The sequence below is a fragment of the Lethenteron reissneri genome, unplaced genomic scaffold, assembly GCF_015708825.2.
Source record: "Lethenteron reissneri isolate LAM-NWPU_2019-01 unplaced genomic scaffold, ASM1570882v1 scaffold_1640, whole genome shotgun sequence".
Lineage (NCBI taxonomy): Eukaryota > Metazoa > Chordata > Hyperoartia > Petromyzontiformes > Petromyzontidae > Lethenteron > Lethenteron reissneri.
This window is the reverse complement of record NW_026891378.1, coordinates 2,260,341-2,283,158: the sequence shown is the minus strand read 5'-3', so window position 1 is coordinate 2,283,158 and position 22,818 is coordinate 2,260,341. Positions and strand designations below refer to the sequence as shown.

At 47.4% G+C, this 22,818-nt stretch overlaps 1 protein-coding gene across 1 annotated transcript; it reads left to right on the top strand.

Moving 5' to 3' along the window:
* The first annotated feature begins 1,914 nt into the window (after nt 1–1,914).
* LOC133339072 (E3 ubiquitin-protein ligase TRIM36-like) lies at nt 1,915–22,691 on the top strand. The gene is made up of 9 exons (XM_061547194.1): nt 1,915–2,702; nt 4,970–5,065; nt 5,897–6,130; nt 7,248–7,270; nt 7,615–7,734; nt 9,448–9,523; nt 20,948–21,353; nt 21,513–21,761; nt 22,663–22,691. The coding sequence occupies exons 1-9, from the start codon at nt 2,136–2,138 to the stop codon at nt 22,689–22,691; spliced, it is 1,800 nt and encodes a 599-aa protein (XP_061403178.1). The 5' UTR covers nt 1,915–2,135.
* Nucleotides 22,692–22,818: the final 127 nt, after the last annotated feature.

Below are 22,818 nucleotides of genomic sequence, written 5' to 3'. Positions count from 1 at the left end.
TTCTGTGTATGTATGTGTGTGTATGTATGTGTGTTATGTGTGTCTCTGTGTGTCTGCATGTATGTCTGTGTGTATTGTGTATGTGTTTGTGTGTATGTATGTGTGTGTTTGTGTGTATTTGTATGTCTGTGTGTATGTATGTGTGTGTATGTGTGTGTATGTGTTTGTGTGTATGTGTGTGTATGTATGTGTGTGTATGTGTTTGTATGTGTTTGTGTGTTTACGCTCGCATTACACAAATGTGTTGCAGGTCTAAGGCGTTCCTCGCGCAGCATTGCCGCTTTATTATTGCAGTCGTTTACTGCCGTGCGCACCCTGAAAGTCGTGTGTGTCTGCAGCAAGCGCGTGTATGTGTACCTATGGACGCGCGCGCGTGTGTTGTGTAGGGGGAACGGTAGTGTAGTGCTTAGCGTGCTGTCTGTGTCGGTGTGTGTGTGTCTGTGTGTGTCTGTGTGTGTGCGTGTGTGGTGTGTGGGGAGCGGTAGTGTAGTGCTTAGCGTGCTGTCTGTGTGTCTGTGTGTGTGTCTGTCTGTGTCTGTCTGTGTGTGTCTGTGTGCGTCTGTGTGTGTGTCTGTGTGTGTGTCTGTGCGTGTGTGGTGTGTGAGGAGCGGTGGGTGTAGTGCTTAACGCTACGCTGCGCTACCAACCCGGCGAACCGAGTTCGATTCCCGCTCACGGCCACCACCGGTGACGATTATTTGAACCTCCCCTAGGTCGACTCAGCCTCAAACGAGTAACTGGTGTGGCGTATTAACATCGGCACTGGGGAGACAAAGGCGGCCGGGCGTGGTGGATCCAAGTCCCGGGCGAAGCCGGGTAGTACAGCTAGTGCCTATATATTATCAGAGCATGTTTTGTTTGCATATTCACCACAAGTACTGTGTGTGGTTAATGCAGACATTATTCCTTGCTAAAGTTTCTGTTTGGTGTTTTAACATCTTAACACAACTCCTGTTTAATTTCCAGAAAGGGTTAAACCTATTCTTATATTTTGATACTGGCAAGTCCCATGAGATGTTAAGATGTTCGAACACAAAATTGATGCCTTTTGCAAGGAATAAAGTCTGCATTAACCACACAAACTTACTTGGTGTTTGAACATCTGAACACAACTCACGTTGTATTGCCAGAAAGGGTGAAACCTATCATTATTATCTTCTCACACTTTGATACCGGAATAAAAAATGTACTATTTAGTTTTTTTTTACGCGCTGATGTTGATGTGTTACGGCCGCACTACCCCTGGGGCACCTGCCCTCCGCCCACATGAGCGGGTCACGGTGCCGGGTTCAGCAAGGGGCCTCGCCCAGTGGTTTGTGGCTCCACAAACTGGATCCTGAGCCACAGCCCCGTGACCGAGATAAACGCGACAACTCCCACCGGTGTCTCACAGCTCGACTACTGGAACGTGACTTTGAGACAGGAACAAATTGTTTTCATGAAGTAGTTTAAAGTGTTAAACTTAAAACTAGAGAATGAGGCTGAACGACGAAGATATCAACAGCAATCTTGTGGAGTAGAGCGGCAAGGAGCAACGAGTGTACTAGCAGCGTTCCCCTGCCAGTTCAGCTGAAACGAGTTGCGATGAGTTGAGATGAGGTGAGATTAGGTGAGTTGAGGTGAGTTGAAGTGAGTTGAAGTGAGTTTAGGTGAGTTGAGGTGAAGTGAGTTTTGTTGAGGTGAGATGAGGTGAGTTGAGTTACGATGGGGTGAGGTGAGTTGAGGTGAGATGAGTTGAGATGAGGTGAGTAGAGGTGAGTTGAATTGTGATGAGGTGAGTGAGGATGAAGATTTGAGACGAGGTAATCCGAGTCTTCTTTTTTAAACCACCCCTGGAATGGAGACGTCTGTACTCGCTCACACGTCAACACATTCCAGGGCATATCTCGAGATATGCAAATCAAACTGAAGGACTTCCTACTTCCTTGTCACCTATTTACGTGGCTTGTTCCTCGTTTAGCGTCTCAGACGCAGCCAGCGACTGCCTGAGAAACAGCCAGAGACTGCCTGAGCTACAGAAACTGACTGAGCTTCAGCCAGCGACTACCTGAGATACATCAAGCGACTGCCTGAGCTACAGCCAGCGACTACCTGAGCTACAGTCAGTGTCCGTCTCTGAGTGAAGCCACAGGGCCATGGCGAGTGCGGCTCCCAGTGGTAGCGAGGCTCCAGGGGAGTTGACCTGCCCCATCTGCCTGGACGCCTTCCGCTGCCCCTGCACGCTCAGCTGCGGCCACTCGTTCTGCCTCAAGTGCGTGGAAGACGCTTGGGATGCGGCCGAGTTCTTCTCCTGCCCGCAGTGCCGAGTGACCTTCCCTCGGAGGCCCAAGCTGAGCAAGAACGTGACGCTCACTAACCTCATCGAGCAGCTGCGAGTGGCTGAGCCCATGGCTGCCGATTCTGCTGCTTCTGCTGTTTGCTGCGATCATTGCAGGGAGCCCGCAGTGAAGACTTGTCTCAAGTGTGAGACGTCGTTCTGTATGACCCACGTCGCGCCCCACCGGGAGTTGGCAAAGTTTAGTGACCACGTCCTGGTGTCGCCCGGTGTGAACCTGGAGAATCGACGGTGCGCGGAGCACGGAGACGAGTACCGCTTCTACTGCGTTAACGACGGACGCCTTGTCTGCAGGGACTGCACCGTCACTGTGGATCATCGAGGCCACGAGCTCGTCACTCTCAAGGTGGAGCACGACAAACGAAAGGTGAGGAGGAGGTTCTCATGGTCACCGAGTAGTACCCACGATACCGCAGCATCAGCTGATGAACTCTGTCATTGGCTCTCAACAGCAACATCTAATTATAACGAAACCACAGTGAGTGGCTCAGCCTCATTTTAAAGTGGATTTAATATTTTACATGCCCGTCAATTTATTTTTCAAACGAGTGTTTGAACGGTAGATTCCTAGTACAGTCGACCCTTCTGCATCGCGACTTTCCCCATTGCGGTTTCGATATATCGCGGGGTCGGCATAAGAAATTAAATGAGCATTTTTGGGAGTTTTGCGAAAGGCGCAGTCGATACGCGAAGGCCAGCAGATGACACACAAAAAGTTTAGTAACTCATAAATGCATAAATTATATGTACGGTACTGTATAATATTCATGTATTTAATATTTTAGCTAACTTGTTTGTCCGTCCAATGATGGGTGTATATTGCAGTAAATCTGAAATATTCAGAAAAAAAAATGTTCAACTCATGATTAATGTGGAGTGATGTAACCCGCTAATGGTTATTGGGGAGGGGTGCGGTATGTGGAGTGACGTCACCCGTTCATGATTATTAATGAGGTGGGGGGAGTCCATGTGGAGGACCCCACCTGTTCATGAATATTAATGAGGGGGGTTGGCCTCATTTGGAGTGACGTCACGCGCGGGACACACGGACCATAAATATACACAATTTTTTTAAAGTTAAATTTTTTTTAAAGTTAGTTTGCGAAAATAACTGCGGTTCTATGCGCTGGTTTGGAGGGCACCAAGCGTGTTTACGGCAGCCGCTCACTTGATTTCTCGCAGTGATCTCGCAGTGATCTTTGTATCTCGCCTTTCTCGTATCTTTTTGTACCGCTTCGCTCGCCAAGGGGACCAAAACATTTTACGCATTTTTCCAGATCATGGGCGGCCTGCGCCCCTAACCCCCACGAGGTGGAAGGGTCGACTGTATACAGGTGTAGTGGGTTAAATTCAGGCGCACACTGGAACTTTGGAGGCAATTCTATTTATAAGGTAACATAACAATTAACACTTACCATAACGACTTAAGGTGGTAGCCACCTTTCCTAACTTAACCAACACGGGGATACAACATCACTGGACCAGGACAGCCCAACACGCTGCCTGGTCCACTAGCGGAGACCGGAGAGCTTCATCCCAGAGATGACCCAGAAGAACATCACAGAACAGTCCAGAACAGCTCAGAACAGACCAGCTCTCCATCCACACCCCGCTTATAACCACTCCGGCATGGCTGGCTCTGCCCCAGGCCACGCCCCCCCCCCCTGGGGCCCCTGGCCCGCTTTTATCCGGTCACGTGTCCTGTTGGGTTCACGCAAAGTGTCACGGCCCGACACGACCTCCGTGACAACTGCCGACAGCCCCCATACGGAGCCAATACAGTAGTGTCGTTCTACTACACTACACATGCATCCGGGTCTGGTTCGAACCCACGACCTCCTGTTTAATAGGCAAGGCAGATAACATCTCACCACTATGGTGCCCTGTCCACCCACTACTCAGATAGCCCCGTCCACGACTCGGATAGGCCCGCCCACTACTCATGTAGCCCCAACCACCACTCGAGTAGCCCCGCCCACCACTCTGATAACCACTCATTACTCAGGTAGCCCCGCCCACTACTCCAGTAGCCCTGCTCACTACTCCATTAGCCCTGCCCACTGCTGAGGCAACTCCACCCACTACTCAGGTAGCTCCACCCACTACTTAGGTAGCCCCGCCCACTGCCCAGATAGCTCCAGTAGCCACACCTAATACTTAGGTAGCTCCACCCACTGCTCAGGTAGCCCCACCCACTACTCAGGTAGCCACACCCACTACTCAGGTAGCCACACCCTCTGCTCAGGTAGCCCTTCCCAATGCTCAGGTATCCCCACCCACTGCTTAGGTAGCTCCACCCACTACTCAGCACCACTCACTACTCACGCAGCCCCAACCACTACGCAGGTAGCCCAATCCACTACGCAGGTAGCCCAATCCACTACGCATGTAGCTCCACCCAATACGCAGGTAGCTCTGCCCACTGCTGAGGCAGATCCACCAACAACTTAGGTAGCCCCACCCACTACTTTGGTAGCCCTGCGCACGTTTGAGCTCTTCGAAAAATGAGTTCCCTTCTGCGCGTGCTCCTCCGGGGCTACTGCCCCAATCATTTTGGAGGGGTTCGCGTGGAGCGGGGGAAAGAGGGGACGCTCATGGAGTAAGTGGAGTCTCCCCTGGTGACGTCTCTCACAGAAACAAGTGGGAGAGGAGACGCGGGCTGTGGAGGAGAAAAGGAAGGAGGCGGAGGAGTCCGTGAGGCAGATGGAGGCCGATCGTAGGGATGTGCAGGTACCGCGTCTGGGCCGGACTCTGTGACCCCGTGACTCCACCCTGAGTAGAGTTTATGATGGAGAACAACTCCATTCATTCACGTGGACTTCCATTGGCTCTAAACACATTGTGGGACTAAAGAAACAACGGTTAATGCGCCTTAATAATCAGGACGATCAAAGAGGTGGTTCTCATCTCCACTGAGAAACTGAAGCAGTGGTGGAAATTCCACATTCCCATATCTCCATACAACTAACCACTTCAACGACTGTTAACTATATTGGTCAGATGAGGTGGTACATACCTCTTATCCAATACTCTGGTGGAAGAGTTGGTGGATCACACACAGACTGTTGTACACCATCATACTGACATCACTCAAGCTTTGGGGTGGCCAATTGGCAGTATAGCAAGTGGTTTCATGATCCCCTCTCTTCAGCCGTACATGTGGTTTTCTCTCACATTCAAAACATTAATTTAAGGAGGAATTGGCCTAACTTCCCATTTCATTAAGGCTCTTTACAGATTTCCCTTCGCTTCATGCGAAGGTAAACAAAGCATCGTCCTGATAACCTTGCACAAGGATAATGGCATGGATGCTAAATGTACTCATGATGGTATTTGATGATTTCATTGCCTCACAGCCCCCGCCAGTTTTGGCGAATTGTGTTGTAGTGAAAATGCAAAGTGGCGTTATCAGAGGCAGAGGAAGAAGGAGGACTCAGTGCTTCAGACTCGTATCACTGTCTGGACACCTTGGAGTTGCACTCGGGTCACACTGATCTGAACGTCATTTAACAAAGGACCAGACATTTAATGAACAGAGGTGGCATTTATGTCTCTTTGCAGGGATCCATGACAGATGAAAAGGTCTCAATCTCGGTCAGATTCACCCGCGCGAGAGCAGCGTTGGATGCAGAGGAGAAGGCGGCTTTAGAGCAAGCGGAGCAGAAAGGGCGTGAGCTGCTGTCCCAGATCGAGAAGAAGATCGCTCGCTACCAGCGCGAGATCAGCGAACTCCAGGCAGCAGCCACTCGTCTGCAGGCCCTAGCGCAGGAGAGGGACTCGCTCGCGTTCCTGCAGGTGAGCGATGAGTTTCCAGTGTCGCTATTGGCACAGAGCCCTCTCACCAGCAGCAGCAGCAGAGGGAGGCTCCTGGGCTTGAGAACACAGCTCCACTCATGGACTCGCATCGCAGCTCCAGTGGCTGCCATTTGGAAGGCCAGCTCAGATTTTCTCAGTTAAATTAATTATCTCTCCCGTCCTTAAACAGATTCCCATTAAGTTTGTTTCATTGTTAATTTAACTAACTGTTAATGGAATTTAACTTTTTAAATCAACCATAGAACAACAATGTACATGGTATTCATGATCATCATCAGCCATAATCTATCTACTTATTGATGAAGGCCTCCCCAAAACATTGCCACATCTCATGATGCCGCGATGCAACAATCCACCAGCTCCTGCTCACGACCAGATGTCATCTCTGTTTTTTACTTTGTGTACCTCCACGTGGATGCGCTACCTTAATTGTTCATATCTGGGATGCTAAAATAAATACGGTCTCATATACTTATTAATGATATCATTGTGTATTGAACATCACTTCTACAAGATCTGCACCATGTGCATTGATAACTCCAGAAACTTCTAGTCATACGTTACTCTCAACACAGATCAATATCAAGCGGTCTAACTCTGAAATATTTGCCCTGCAAATCAGTGTTGGTCCTCATGGGGGCGGCGAGATGTTAACTACCTCGCCTGGATACCAGAGGTCGTGGATTTAATCCCAAACCTGACGTCCTTATATATTTGTAGTTTTCATGTCTCTCTCCATGGTCACATGGATTTTTATCCGGGTCCTCCAGTTTTTCATTCCACATTTGATAACGTGCGGTTAGAGTATTGGGCTGCTATAAATTTCCACGTAATGAAGCACTTCATTGAGCTATTATTTGTGACCAGGTCGCTTCTGAAAAAGAGCTCTATAGCTCCGTGGGACTTACGTGGAAAAATCTAAATAGTGGTTTATAGTTGACTATCAACCGGTCTCACTCTGAAATATTGGTGATCATAGGGTCATAAGCCAAGACTTTGGGGTGTATTTTCCACCCACGGTGTTGCAGTGGGAACTCCACTGATCACAAGGGATTGGAGGTAGAGTCACAGTAACGCATCTCTCTCTCTCCCATAGGGGCACCTGGAGGAGACGCGCAGGTAAAAGACGACTATCACTCACGACTCGACACACGACAACATGGGACTGAGTGTGGGGTGCGGGCAGTGAGACACTGGCTGTGTGTGGGGATGCTGTGTGGGGTGATGCTGTGTGGTGATGATGCTGTGTGATGAGGCTGTGTGTGGTGATGCTGTGTTATGAAGCTGTATCTGGTGAAGCTGTGTGAAGATGCTTTGTGTGGTGATGCTGTCTGATGGTGCTGTGTGTGATGATGTTATGTGTGATGAGTCTCGATATGATGGAGCTGTGATGATCCTGAGTGATGATCCTGAGTGACGATGCTCTATGTGAGACAGTAGCCATGTCTGTTCTGCTTTCACAGGGCAGGGAGGGTTACAGCAGATCCACACTCAGCTCCCAGCCAAGAGGACATTGTCTCGCTTAAAGTCAACGAGGGAACTGTGGCCAAATACCTGTGTGAGTTCTTCAGTGTGAAACATGGGTGATGGGGCCATCTTCACGATAAATTATCATCATGTGTGTGTGTGCACGAGGTCGACTCAGCTTGAAATGCTTACCTAGTTTTGTGTGTAAACATCACCACTAGAGAGACAAAGGTGGCCAGGCGTCGTGCTGGCCACTAAGCCCCTCATGTGCTGTGCCAGCTTTCAAATGTGCTGATTTGCCCCGACAGTCTGTTAAGGCAACACGGGGAATATTTATCTTTGTTAACATCATGGAACTTGATGCGGTGTTTGAACATAATCGCCACTAGGGAGACAAAGGTGGTCGGGCGTGGTGCTGGCCACCCACGTTTTTGTGTGCCGTGCCGGTCTTCGTAGACGCTCGCTAAAAGCACTTGCCCCAATGGTCTGTTTAGGCTACACAGGGGATCTTACACATCCCAATGCAGGACCCTACTTAACAACACCATGAGACTCAGTGTGGCGTTCTTGTATAAATAATCAGCATTACGAGTCAGGGGTAATTGTGATGTTGAGATGGAGTGTGTGCCTGTGAATGTGTCTGTGCATTTGTGTGTGGGGGGAGTGGTGGCATAGTGGTTAGCACACTGCACTACGAACCCAGTTACCTGGGTTTGATTACCCGCCATGTCTAATATCAGTAGCAGGTGATATCTTATCCAGTCCAGGGCCTCTACTGGGCAGTTTCAACCTCATATGAGTTCCTGATGCTGGTAATGGTCATAATAATGGTGATAGTGGTCGTGATGATGGTGGTACTGATGCTGATGTTAGTGATGTGAGTGATGGGAATGGTGATAGCATTGGTGATGGTGTTGGTTGTGGTGATGTCAGTGACGGTCGTGGTGATGGTAATGATGGTGACATTGGCGATAATATAGGTGGTGAAGGTTGTGATGGTTTTGCTGATCGCGCTGATGGTAGTAGTGATGATATTGGTTATGGTGGTCATGGTAGTGATGGTGGTGATGATGATTTTGATGGTCGTTGTGATGGTTATGATGATGTTGGTCGTGTTGGTGATTTTGGTGATAGTGATGAAGATTGTGGTGATGGAAATAATGGGGATGGTAATGATGGTGGTGATTGTTTGTGATGGTGCTCGTGGTGGTGATGATGGTTGTGATGTTGCTTATTGCGATAGTGATGTTGATGTGCGTAGTGTTGATGATGGTGGTGATGGTGATGTTTATGTTGTCATCGATGATATTGATGGCAAGGATGCTTGGTGATGTGTATGTTTGTGATGTTATTGCTGATGGTAAAGATAATGGTTGGTGATGGTAATGTTGATGGTGGATGATGGTGATGACGGTGTTGTGTAGTGATGTTGGCATCGCTGTTGTCACAGACGGACGCTCACCAACTCTGGACACAAATTCAGCTGATGTCCGACTCCAGATCTCCTCGGATCTCAGGACAATGACAGCAGTCCTTGCCTCCCAGGGTCGCCCTAATCACCCACATCGGTTTGATTACTGTCCACAAGCCCTGTGCTGTGAGAGCTTCTCGTCGGGCCACCAATATTGGGAGGTGGACGTGGGGGACGCGCGGCTGTGTCGGGTTGGAGTCGCGTACGGGACAATCCCACGGAGAGGGGTTCGTGCTGCACAGCAGCTGGGAGGGAGCGACGCGTCCTGGTGTTTAGAGAAATATGACGACAACTTCTCAGTGGTTCATGGTGGAGTGAAGACTGCACTGGCGGTAAGGGGGGCCCCCTCCCCCCGCAGAATCGGGCTTCACCTGCACTGGGACGGGGGGCTCCTGGCGTTTTACCGTGCAGACTCCATGGAGGTGATCTACGAGGTTCGGCAGAGATTCTCGCAGCCTCTCTACCCTGGGATGTGGGTGGGGCGTTGTAATGATCGATTGGAGATCGTGGATCTGAGTCGTGCATCCTGAGGATGAGGAGAGACAGAAACCCAATTAACGGTGGAGAGGGGGGATGGTGAGGAGAGGGTGAAGTGAGGGTGAGGGGAAGGTGGAACGGAGGGTGAGGTTAGGTTCAAGTTCAAGTTCATTTATTTTGTATAGCTCTGTGAGCCATTCGGCTCTTGAATCGGGTGCAACCGCAACAAAAAAAATGAACAAAACATCTTAAAGTGAATATGTGACTGAGTGCAAACAGAAATCCGAGAAAAGACAGCAAAACATTGCAGAAAAAAAATCACCGTACACCAACGCTGTGTGCAAAAATCGCAGTGGGATGCAAGTCAAACAACCAACAACAACCACAAGACAACTTAGATTAAGGCCATCAGTCTAACTCTGTACTACAACAACACAAACATGGCCAAACCAATATACTTTTCGAAATCACCAAAATAAAGCCATGAAAGCAATGAAACAGTGATCATAGGAACTGTGACGGAATTTTCACAATAAATGGCATAAACAACATGTAACCCAATAAACGGTGGAGAGGGGGGATGGTGAGGAGAGGGTGAGGGGAAGGTGGAACGGAGGGTGAGGTTAGGTGAGGGTGAGGGGAGGGTGAGGTGAAAATTGAGGGAAGGGAGTGGTGAGCATGGAGGGGTAGGGTGAGGGGGGATGGTGAGGTTCAGGTTGGCGGACATGAGAGGTGTCGCCGGTGCAGAACAAATCGCAGGTTCGTGTGTCCGCTCCTTTGACTGCAGTGAGCGCTCACGTCACCACGCCTCCTCATCCCTGCGATTCACCATCAGCACCATCGTCACCATCACCAACATCATCATCAATTGACGAAGATGCTCCATCAGGGGGGTCCACGCTTCGCAAGCATAGAGAAGGAAGGGACTGACTGTGGCCGAGAAGACCCGAAGCTTCGTGCGGAGCTAGAGACGCCACCTTCGTTGGTCGTAATATGCATCATGAGGGAAATGTGAGCATGAGGAAGACGACGTTTTTGACACCCAATGGTGTGCAATGTACTGCTTGTCTATGAAAATACGCCGCATCTCATGATGCATATGACGACAACAAATCCGTAGACTACCTGCTGGATCTCCTCTCTGTTTCAAAGAACAAATTTGACCTAAGGTCTCTCGCTCATTTACCAGCTTCACATTCCCTATTGCCGTACAAATACTGGAGCAAGGGCCTTTGCTATTAAAGCCCCCAGGGTCTGGAATGCTATTTCCAATAAACTGCAACTTGAATCACTACCTATGAGATCTTCACTCAAAACTGCTCTAGAGGATTCATACTCTTAGTTCTTTCGGTAAAGTCACGTAGGTAAAAAATGAATTAAAAATTGATAAAAATAAAACAATAAAATCACGACGTTTCGGAGGCAACACAAGTCTCCGTCATCAGGTGGGACCGTCACTGCCAGATTTGCCGCATCAAGTGAGTTATTTTTATAAATTTTTATTTCATTTTTTACCTACATGGTGACCTTACCGAAATAACTAAGAGTATGAATCCTTGCAGTCACGAAAGCTTCAAATCTAGAATGCTCTAGAGGAGTTGTACAACCCTAGCTGCCACTGCTATTCAGTGGCCTGAAATCAAATGTATCGCTCCGGATGACCGCTGCAAAGTAACATCTTGTGTTTTGATTATAGTGTGCTAATCTTTAAAGATACATTGAATTTTTTTTATATTCCTACTGATACTCCTGCTGTTATGCAGTGACTCATGCAGCCAGCTATGGTTGCAAAGTTTGCTCGTACATGTTATGTGTATCGTTTATTGTTAAATTGGAATCACAGTTCGTATGATTACTGTTGTTACATTGTTTTTGTAGCTTTATTTTGGTGATTTCGAAAAGGTTCTGGTTTAGCCATATTTGTTTGTTGTAGTACAGAGTTAGACTGATAATCTAAATTGTCTTATGGTTGTTATTGTTTGACTTGCATCCCACTGGGATTCTTGCACACAGCGTTGATATTCGGTGCTTTATCTGGAAGACTTTGCTGTTTTTTCCTGGATTTTTCTGTTGCACGTAATCACTTTAAAATGTTTCTTGTTCATGTTTTTGTTTGTTGCGGTTGCACCCGATTCAAGAGCCGAATGGCTCACCTAATCAATGAATTGAACTGAAGTTAGCTCCCACACAGCATTACGCAACCAATGAAAAGATAATGCCGCTTGACTGATTCGGAGTGAGACCTCTGCTGTTAAACCGGAGCCGGTCATGAGCACACTGCCCAGGTATAGGAAACTCTCCACTCTCTCCACAACTGCACCATCACCAAAAGAGACTACTTTCAAGCATCGATCTCCTTATTGAATCATTACAACGTAGTATCGCATCATCACGCTCTGCACAGTTCCGAAACTGTGATAAATAGTTACAATCCAGATGCAGGTGAGGAGTCGTCGTAACCAGAACAGTGGGCAGACAATTTAGTCACTGAGACTTGTTTTTTGTTGTGCAACTATTCGCACAGTCACACGATTTCGAGTGATTTGGTTGCACAACTCATCTGAGTCATCTCTAAGGTGTGGACTTGGATTAAAACAATGTGAGACAATCAGTTTCGTCATTTTCCATATTCTATCATTCAATCCGTGTCCATAACCATTAGCATTGTCCTTTACACTGCAAAATGTATGATCAGTAGCACGTTATCTTGAGGATACATTACTACGATAGAACCAGGAAACGCCGATTTGTAGTTAATATAAGCGGCACAGCTGATGGTCATGTACCTGTCACTTCTTCCTTACAATACATCTCCTGCTCAAAAAGGAGACAAACTTAACCCACGATTCATCAATGCACTTATCACTAACGCTGGCATACGCTCAAATACAGCATGATGGATAAGATAAGGAGTTTTGTCAACAGGGAAATACTCCACATTCAAGGGCCTCTCCATCGACATAGTCGGGGGATGTTTGGCTGGTCCAATCACGGTTCTTATCTAATCTTAATGAGATTTATATAGCTTCTTTACGAAGGTGTTTTACAGCAATTATAAAATCGTATATAGCTTGATGAATTAATGAAGAATTGGGTTATTGTAAAGTGCTGGTGTACTTTTGATGACAGTAAAAAAATATGGATGGATAAGGAGGGGTTTTGATAGGCCTGTTCGCAGCTTGGGGGGGGGGTGACAGAAAGCTTGGGGGCTGAAAAAGTAATGAGGCATCGTTGTATTGAGAAGACAAAGGGTGGTGAGCGATGGGCTGGAGCCAGGAGAGAGAAGGGGGCCACCGCAGTCCACAGACGTCCACAACGTCTGTGCAGTGCAGCAGCGCAGTTCTGGCCGGACCCACGACGAGGTAGAAGGTGCAGCTTCAGCCCAGCTCGCTTGCCATGGACACGAATCTTCCCTGGCCGGCATACTGACACGGTGAAGACTCCCCATAGGGGCAGGAGCTCGCCCTCCCATCCGGCCACGTGGGATGGCGAGGAATTCGCACGGCGCCGGCGTGGCCCGGCAGGTGACCGCTGGCAGCCAGGCTGCTGTGAGGACGCCCAAGGGGCCGTCCATAAAAGACGTCACGCGATTTTGGACGATTTTGGACGATTTTTGACCCCCCCCTCACCCACTCGTCATACGGCGTCACAAAAACTCTAACTCCCCCTCAAATATGGCGTCACAAAGCTCTGCCTTCCCCTCCCCTACCTCGCTCTCCTTCTCTCTTCCCCTTCTTCTTCTTGACGTCCACCACTATCATTTGTTTTACTTCTTATTTCGGCGACTTCTGTTTTGGTGTTGCGGGCGCCGCTTCCTGATCACGTCTCCTGCCTGCTCCCGCCCTCATTGGGGGCCGTCCATAAATGACGTCACGCAACTAGGGGGGGGGGGTCAGACATTTGTGACGATGTGTGACGAGGAGGGGGGGTGAGAAATGTGACGTCACATCAAAATGCCAACTTTAAATAAATATATAATTGTTATAACAACACTAATTGTTATAACAACACTCCTACAACATCAGAGTGCAGCGCCACATTAAATACGCACTACAATGACAATAGTTTTAAGCGATTTGAAGCATGTTTTATTTTAAAAATGGAAATATGATTTTGGGGGAGGGGATGGGCAGAGCTTTGTGACGTCATAGTTGAGGGGGGGGGTCTGACTTTTTGTGACGCCGTGTGACGAGGGGGGGGGGGGGGTCAAAAATCGTCCAAAATCGCGTGACGTCACTTATGGACGGCCCCTGTTGACACATACGCCCACGAGAGAGAGAGAATAATCCGTGGCTGTGTTTGGTTGTTCCATTGAGAGAAGTCGGACGACCGTCCGCGATCTGTGATCGCAACGAACGTTCACGTTGCATTCTCGAGGAGCAAGGCGGTCCATCATCCCACTGTGACCTGCATCCACACCCAAAGGTGGCTTCATCAGAGCTCAACGCTGACCCACGCAGGACACGCCCCCCTCCCTCAGGCCCCGCCCACCTGCCCTCAGGCCCCGCCCACCTGCCCCCAGGCCCCGCCCACCTGCCATCAGGCCACGCCCACCTGCCCTCAGGCCCCGCCCACCTGCCCTCTGACCCCTGATTTTGGCGGGAAACCAACATCAGATTGGCGGCAGTGATGTTGCTAAGCAGCGAGGCGGTGAGACACGGGCTGAGGTAAAAGTTTTACTTCTTGCGTACAGACACGTGAGGTAAAGTCACTGTGCTGATTACATTTACTGTGCTATGAGGTAGGGAACAGTGGTGTAAGGTTGCGACTTGTCCAGATAGAGTTACGCGATTAAGAATCTAACACAACTCTGTAGCATTCTGAGGTAAATATTTTAATAAAGTTTTTTGGATTTAAGCTGCGAATGTTAATATTTATAGCAACATAGTTACATAGCTTACATGTAGGTCAAAATGTCCCCCCAATATATTGCTATAAAATAGATTTCTGTTTATATGATTGTGGTTATGGTTGTACTTTATTATTCCCTAATCTCTGCCATTACATACAATTTAACAAGAAAAGGTAAAAAAGAAAAAAACAGAGCAATGTCATACAATACACTATTAGACATTATTGTAAAAAATAAATAAAGAGTCCATCCTATGTGTTAGTGAATTTTTTTATATTTTAGGCAGGAAATTCGTTTTCAAATTTCGATTTTGTTCTTGGGGGGGACCCCCAGACCCCCTGGAAGATTTGGTCCCCCCCAATGTTGACTCCATGGCTACGGCCTTGAGGCTGCATGAACCCAGGGCACACGAATCTGCAGTGAAGTCGTTTGCAGCCTCAAGGATTCCCAGCACCCAGCAGGGGGTGTCTTGTTTTGCACTGACAACTGCGCTCTAGAAGTAAGCACTCAAAAAGACGGTGTTTGTACAGGTAGTCCCCGAGTTCCGATGGTCTGAGTTACGATATTTCGATCTTACGATGGCGATAGCGATACGACAAAATTGCCATCAACAACCTAACTTCGTTCAATATGCAGACGACGGACAGAATCTTGGTGAGTACAGTACAATATGATACGTTACAATACGTTCAATGCATGTATGATACAGTACTTAGCTTTAGCGATTTCATTTTAAGGTTACCACGATACGATACGTTCAATGCATGTTAAAAGTTTTTATAGCAGATAGGATTGTTTCCTGAAAAAACTTTCTATTAAATTGCAGTTCATTTAGGTAGGCTAGGAATTTACCTTGTGTTTTTTACTTCACATTTTACTGTGCAATACAGTATTGTAATTAATAAATACATACATTATATAGTTGATACAGTACGGTACTGTAAATTGCTCTGTTTTGCTAAATTATCACCATTCTTTAAGACTCCAGGGTAGGCTAGGCCATCTTCGACTTACGATATTTTCAACTTATGATGGGGTCGTCGTAACGCATCTCCATCGTAAGTAGAGAACTACCTGTATATGGCCGGCACCTCCGACCGCACGTTGAACAGCTTTGTGCAGCTGCAGTCTGTGGTCTCGGAGCCGCCTGAACGGCAGTCGACGATGGTCTCCTCCCGGAGTCCCGTGGTCACGGTGTAATGCGTGCATTTGTCGTATTTGTGATCATAAAGTACCGCACTGTTCTTTGGTTCTTTCGTTATGAAAAGTGCTGACGTGTGAGCGCCAGGGGTGGCTGGTCAAAGTCCATCTCAACTAACGTTACCTCAACTCATTTCATCTCACCTCATCCTCATACACCTCATCTCACCTCAATTCACCTCATCTCAATTCACGTCATCTTATCCCAACATACTTAATGCTAACTCACCTCACTTACCTCGCCCTAAACTCACCACAGCATATCTCACTCATTCACCGACTCATTCATTCACTCATGCATCATCTCATTCATTCATTCACCCACCAACCCACTCACCCACCATCTCACGCACCCATCGATTCACTCACTCACCGACCATATCACTCATTCACTCACTCACCATCTCACTCACATTGTGTGACTCTTACACTCATCCACTCATTCAATTACCCACCTCATGCACCCACTGTCTCACTCTCATTTCGCTAAAACAAAATAACCTCGTGTAGCTGCCCATATACCATTTAATAAAAAGCCACATTCTAACAAAGCGTTCAATCCTGCATTGACCACAAACCACCAACACCTGAAACCACCACTATGGGGACCTCATTTGCCAGTAAAAATATGATAATTGGTTCTTTACCCTTCTATCTGGCAACAAAACTGACACCTTTTTGCAAGGAGTCATGTTTGCATAGACCGCAATACCTGCAGTCATAAATACAAACAAAAGACATAACTCTGATAATGTGCACTGTCCTTGAAGTTGATTGGTCCACACCCGAGACAGCTTTCCTTCGAGCCTAGTCTCATATGGGTTGGACCAGATGACGCCAAAAGGCGCCTTTTGGCGTCATCTGGTCCAACCCATATGAGACTAGGCTCGAAGGAAAGCTGTCTCGGGTGTGGACCAATCAACTTCAAGGACAGTGCACATTATCAGAGTTATGTCTTTTGTTTGTATTTATGACTGCAGGTATTGCGGTCTATGCAAACATGACTCCTTGCAAAAAGGTGTCAGTTTTGTTGCCAGATAGAAGGGTAAAGAACCAATTATCACCTGAAACCACCTTTAACATACAAACCACAAACTTAAGAAATCACCCGAAAACAGGACGATCCATTGAGAGATACCCACTGATTTGCGAATGAATTCCATCTTACTTTTCCCAGCTGACTAAATATGGATTGCAGCGATGGCTCCGTAATCTCGGAGCTGTGGGAGATGACAAGACTGTAGAGGTGTTCACAAATATCCCCGTACAGCCTTAGCACACTTCTGCTGAGCCACGTGCTGTTAGCGAGTTGCACCATTGAAGGCCGACACGGCACACGAGGAGTGGGGGTGGGTGGGCGGTACCACTCTTGAACATCACCAAAGCCAAGGTCGTCCACCAACCGCCATTGGATCAGCCAACCACCCCCAGACTATCCATGTCCATGGAGAGGCCCTTGAATATGTGAAGTGTTTCCCTCTTGGAACGCCTTCTTATCTTCCCCATTCTGCTGTGTGAGCATATTCCAGGGTTAATGTTATTGTTAAGTTCATGAATCGTGGGTTAAGTTCATCTCCTTTGAGCAGGAGAAGTGACAGATGTGCCGAGGTACACCACCATCGGCTGTAGCGCTTAAATGAATGACAAATCGGCATTTTCTGTCTGTAACGTGGCATTGTATCCTCGTAAAAAGCCTTTTGAAACTCTTGCCCATGATATTCTAATCAAGACACAGTCAGCTATAATTGTCAGACAGTACGATTCAATTATTTTAGAGATACATCTCAGACCATTATCAAAAAGGTACATTGTGGTAACATCTCGTCCACAAATTGTTAAATAACAAGGTACGGTGGCTATGGTGACGCTGCGTATACATCAGCTACTAATCTAACACTTAACAGACTAAACCCCATTTATCATTCTGATCTTCTATTTGTATTGTATGTACCATGTAGCACCCACTAATGTGACCTCGACTTCAAATCCAATCTTACATCACTTGATGCAAAACGAAATCTACATTGGGCCCTGTTCATGCATAAAAACCCTTATTGGCAAATCTGTGCTTTAATTAGCTAAATCATAAAGCGCACTGTCAAGCCAAAGAAACCTAAGACGCACATCTAATTGCCTGTGAACTATCCCAACAACGAGAATTGGAATGGGTGACAAGGCCTTTGTTGTTGCAGCACCAACGTTTTGGAACAACCTTGTTTCCTCCCTTAACATCATAAATCTTCATTAAATAAATGTACGTGTAGAAAAAAATCGGTTGCAATTTGTAGTTATATACTTTGTTTAATTAGTCTTTATCTAGTTTCAGTGATTTGCACACCTTTGCTATATTTTACACCCCTATCGGTTATTTGTACTGTTTGTTATTGTAACTTTCTGTCCTGCCCCTACTGCACATCTCGAAAAAGAGCTTCATAACTCATTAGATTCCTCCAGTTGAAATAAAGATGCTGATTCAGATTCTATGTATGTATGTTGAACTTCTTTCGCACCGTACATAGCCAATCGTGCTAATCAGAGGTGCGGGGTGAGGACAACAAACCAAACACAAAAATCAGTTCTAAAGAAATTAGTTTTCAATGTCCGTCAGATCAAGATGCCACCATCTCTGTTATTTGAGAATGCTTGTCTGAGGTCGCTGTTTGAACAGAGCAAAACTGACTGCAGCGATCAGAGCTTGACCTGCGCTCACAACTCATAGCTACGTTCAGAGCAGATATCTACCACCTACAAACACTCGGAGGGTTGTGCCCGCTCCTCTTTGCCGCAGACCTGTCATCATTAGTTCATGACTTTTTCTTAACACGCCTGAATTACACTCATTGCTTATGCCTCAAAAGTACAGAATTGGCTATTCCCCACAACCTTTTGTGACCAGGACAGTGATATTTTGGAATTTACCTATTTTCAAGATAGATTAAGTGCTGAGCAAATTTGGAGTAACTTCTAGAACATTATATAACTTTCCAGTAATATAAATAGTAGTATAAATACAGGGGCCTTAAGCCCACCAGTTCAGTTTAGTTCCAGCTGCCTAAGTGGATACATATCTGCATTTTTCTGAGATGGCATCAAGAGGCTGCAAGCATCCGGCAGACGCATTTTGCTATGTCTGTGGCCAATTTATCAAGACGAGCGAAAAAGTACTCTGTGGAAGGATCTGCTAAAATGTGGAGACCTACAAGGCATATTTTGGCATGCCTGTCGGGGATCAAGACAAACTCTGGGCACCTCATTTCACCTTCAAGCAATGTAAAAAAAACTCTGGAAGGTAAGATGTACAATTGTTGCTGAGAATTTAATATTATAAAATTTGTTCCAATTTTTTAATTGTTAAAGTTTTTAATTTTAAAATGTTTTACAATTTTTAATGTTATTGAAAAAAATAAACATGAAAAATGTCAGACTCTCTTACACATTATTCATGGGTGAAATTTATTTTTGAAGAATGGTACAGAGGGGAAGAGAGAGCCATGAAGTTCGCTATCCCAATAATTTGGCGGGAACCCAGTGACCACTCAAGCAACTGCTACTTTTGCAAGGTGGACCCTTCCAAACGTCGGACTGCCAATAATGCACCTGCTATCACGTATCAGGACCTTCCTTCATCCATCACCCCGGTAACACACTGCCATGAGCTCCCCGTACTCACTCCAGAGAGAGAGCAGCCGTCTTGAGAAGAGAGCAGCAAGTCAGAGCAAGGAAGATGTAGATCCAGATGACAATTTCAGAGGTAGAGCTGAGGAGAGAAACCATACTACCCCAACCAAAAAGACCTCAACGACTTGATTAGAGATCTTGGTCTCACCAAGTCTAATGCCGAGCTTTTGACGTCTAGGCTCAAGCAGTGGAACTTGTTGGATGAAAGTGTGCAAGTCTCAGATCAGAGGAAGCATCACCAACCTTTTTGCAGCTTCTTCACCCGTCAAGATGGGCTCTTCTTCTGCCACAATGTGACCAGTCTGTGGCAATCAGAATCGCCTGTAACCAGAATGAGTGGCGCCTCTTCATTGACAGCTCATCCAGGAGCCTCAAAGCTGTGCTGCTCCCTAATGGTAACAAGTACACGTCTCTTCCCCTGGCTCACTCGGTGCACCTCAAAGAGGATTACAACAGCATCAATACCTTGCTGGACGACTTACAGTCTGATGAGTACGGCTGGGAAGTCATCGGAGACTTCAAAATGATGGCATTCCTGATGGGTCTCCAAGGAGGTTTTACCAAGTTTCCCTGCTATATTTGCCTTTGGGTCAGCAGGGACAACCAAGGCGCACTACCACAGGCAGGACTGGCCATAGCGGATCGAGTTCTCTGTGGGGAGGAACAATGTCAAGTGGGAGCCATTGGTGGACCCCCGGAAGGTGCTGATGCCAATGCTGCACATCAAATTGGGCCTTATGAAACAATTTGTCAGAGCTGGAGATAAAGAGTCGGCAGCCTTCAAGTACCTTCAAGACTTCTTCACTAAGCTGTCTGAGGCAAAGGTCAAAGCCGGTGTCTTCATCGGATCACAGATAAAGAATATCCTGGAGTGCAATGAATCCCCCAAGAAGCTCACTAGCAAGGAGGAAGCGGCTTGGAACAGTTTTGTCGCACTGATTTTTTGTCTTTCTGGGCAAACACAAGGTCAAAAACTATGTGGAGCTGGTTGAGGCTGGTGAAGAACTAGGGCACAATGGGCTGTAGGATGTCCCTCAAAGCCCATATCCTGTATGCCCATCTTGATAAATTCAAGGAGAACATTGGAGTGTACTCGGAGGATCAAGGCGAGCGCTTCCACAAGGATTTACTGGATTTTGAACGCCGCTACCAAGCCCAGAGCCCCCCACACCACTAACAACTCCCGCCTGGCCAACGACCTGAACGAGTTCTACTGCAGATTTGAAAGACAATTGGACTGTCCTGAACTACCCCTTCCCACCCAAGAGGCATCCCCTCTCCCCCCCCCCCCCCCCCCCCCCCACTACAGAGATGACTCTCTCAAATCAGGAGGGAGAGGTTAACATACTTTTCAAGAGGCAGAACCCCCGCAAAGCAGCTGGGCCAGACTCTGTCTCTCCAGCGACCCTCAAGCACTGCGCTGACCAGCTGTCTCCAATGTTCACCAACATCTTCAACACCTCACTGGAGACATGCCATGTACCAGCCTGTCTCAAGTCCTCCATTATCATCCCTGTACCCAAAAAGCTAAGGCCAACAACTTAATGATTATAGACCCGTCGCCCTAACCTCTGTGGTAATGAAGTCTTTTGAGCGCCTGGTGCTGGCACATCTCAAAGCTATCACAGACCCTCTCCTGGACCCCCTGCAGTTTGCCTACAGAGCCAACAGGTCTGTGGACGACGCAGTTAACATGGCCCTCCACTTCACCCTACAGCACCTGGACTCCCCAGCATCCTATGCCAGGATCCTGTTTGTGGACTTCAGCTCTGCTTTCAACACCATCATCCCTGCCCTGCTTCAGGATAAGCTCTCCCAGCTGAACGTGCCCGACTCCACCTGCAGGTGGATCACAGACTTCCTGTCTGACAGGAAGCAGTGCGTTAGGCTGGGAACACAAGTCTCTGACTCCCGGTACATCAGCACCGGATCTCCTCAGGGCTGCGTCATTTCCCCTCTGCTCTTCTCCCTGTACACCAACAGCTGCACCTCCAGTCATCCGTCCGTCAAACTCTTGAAGTTTGCGGACGACACCACCCTCATTGGGCTCATCTCTGGTGGGGATGAGTCTGACTATAGGTGGGAAGCTGACAACCTGGTGACCTTGTGTAGCCAGAACAACTTAGAGCTCAATGCTCTTAAGACAGTGGAGATGGTTGTGGACTTCAGGAAGAATACAGCCCCACTCACCCCCATCACCCTGTACGACTCCCCAGTCAACACTGTGGAGTCCTTCCGCTTCCTGGGCACTATCCTCTCCCAGGACCTTAAGTGGGAACTGAACATCAGCTCCCTCATAAAGAGAGCACAACAGAGGATGTATTTCCTACGGCAGCTGAAGAAATTCGACCTGCCAAAGACAATGATGGTGCACTTCTACACAGCCATCATTGAGTCCATCCTCACCTTCTCCATCACCATCTGGTATGCTGCTGCCACTGACAATGACAAGAGCAGACTGCAGCGTATCATCCGAACTGCTGAGAAGGTGATTGGCTGCAATCTGCCTACCCTTGAGGACCTTCACACCTCGAGGACCCTGAGGCGAGCGAGGAAGATTGTGGCCGACTCCTCCCACCCTGGACACTCTCTGTTCCAGCTACTCCCCTCCGGCAGAAGGCTGCGGTCCATCAGGACGAAAACCTCACGCCACAAAAACAGTTTCTTCCCATCCACTGCTGGCCTCTTCAACAAGGCCAAGGGCTCACACTGACTTTAACACTTTATCTGCACAATGACACCTTTCCATATTTGCACTATGTTACCCTATTTGTATTTTTATATTGTATAGTATAGCTATTTACAAATCTTATTTTATTCTAAATTTGTACATACTTTATCCCCTTAGTATTAGACGTTGTACCTTTAGTATAGTTAGACTTGTACACCACTTATTTAAGATTTAAGATTCCTACATGTTGAATGTATGCACCGTCCTGCCAAAGTTAATTCCTTGTCTGTGCGAACTTTCATGGCGAATAAAACCCTTTGATTTTGATTCTGGAAACAACAACAATCTCGTGGAGTAGAGCGGCAGGGAGCAACGAGTTTACTAGCAAAGTTCTCCTGCCAGTTCAGTTGAGATGAGGTGAGTTGAAGGGAGTTTAGGTGAGTTGAGGTGAGATGAGGTGAGTTGAGGTGAGGTGAGTTACGATGGGGTGAGTAGAGGTGAGGGTGAGTAGAGGTGAGGATGAGTATTTGAGACGAGGTGATCCGAGTCTTCTTTTTTAAGCCACCCCTGGAGCGGAGACGTCTGTACTCGCTCACACGTCAACACATTCCACGGCGCGCCTCGTAATACGCAATTCAAACTGAAAGACTTCCTACTTCCTTGTTGCCCATTTACGTGGCTTGTTCCTCGTTTAGCGTCTCAGACGCAGCCGGCGACAGCCTGAGAAACAGACAGCGACTGCCTGAGCTACAGAGACTGCCTGAGTTAGTCAGAGACTGCCTGAGCTACAGCCAGCGACTGCCAGAGTTAGTCAGATACTGCCTGAGTTACAGACAGAGACTGCCTGAGCT

Bases quoted from the DNA above. Each gene is read 5' to 3' on its own strand.
- LOC133339072 (XM_061547194.1), top strand. From the start codon at position 2,136: ATGGCGAGTGCGGCTCCCAGTGGTAGCGAGGCTCCAGGGGAGTTGACC. The intron at 2,703-4,969 runs GTGAGGAGGAGG...CGTCTCTCACAG, and splicing joins TGGAGCACGACAAACGAAAG to AAACAAGTGGGAGAGGAGAC. The intron at 9,524-20,947 runs GTTCGGCAGAGA...GACCCCCTGCAG, and splicing joins CCATGGAGGTGATCTACGAG to TTTGCCTACAGAGCCAACAG.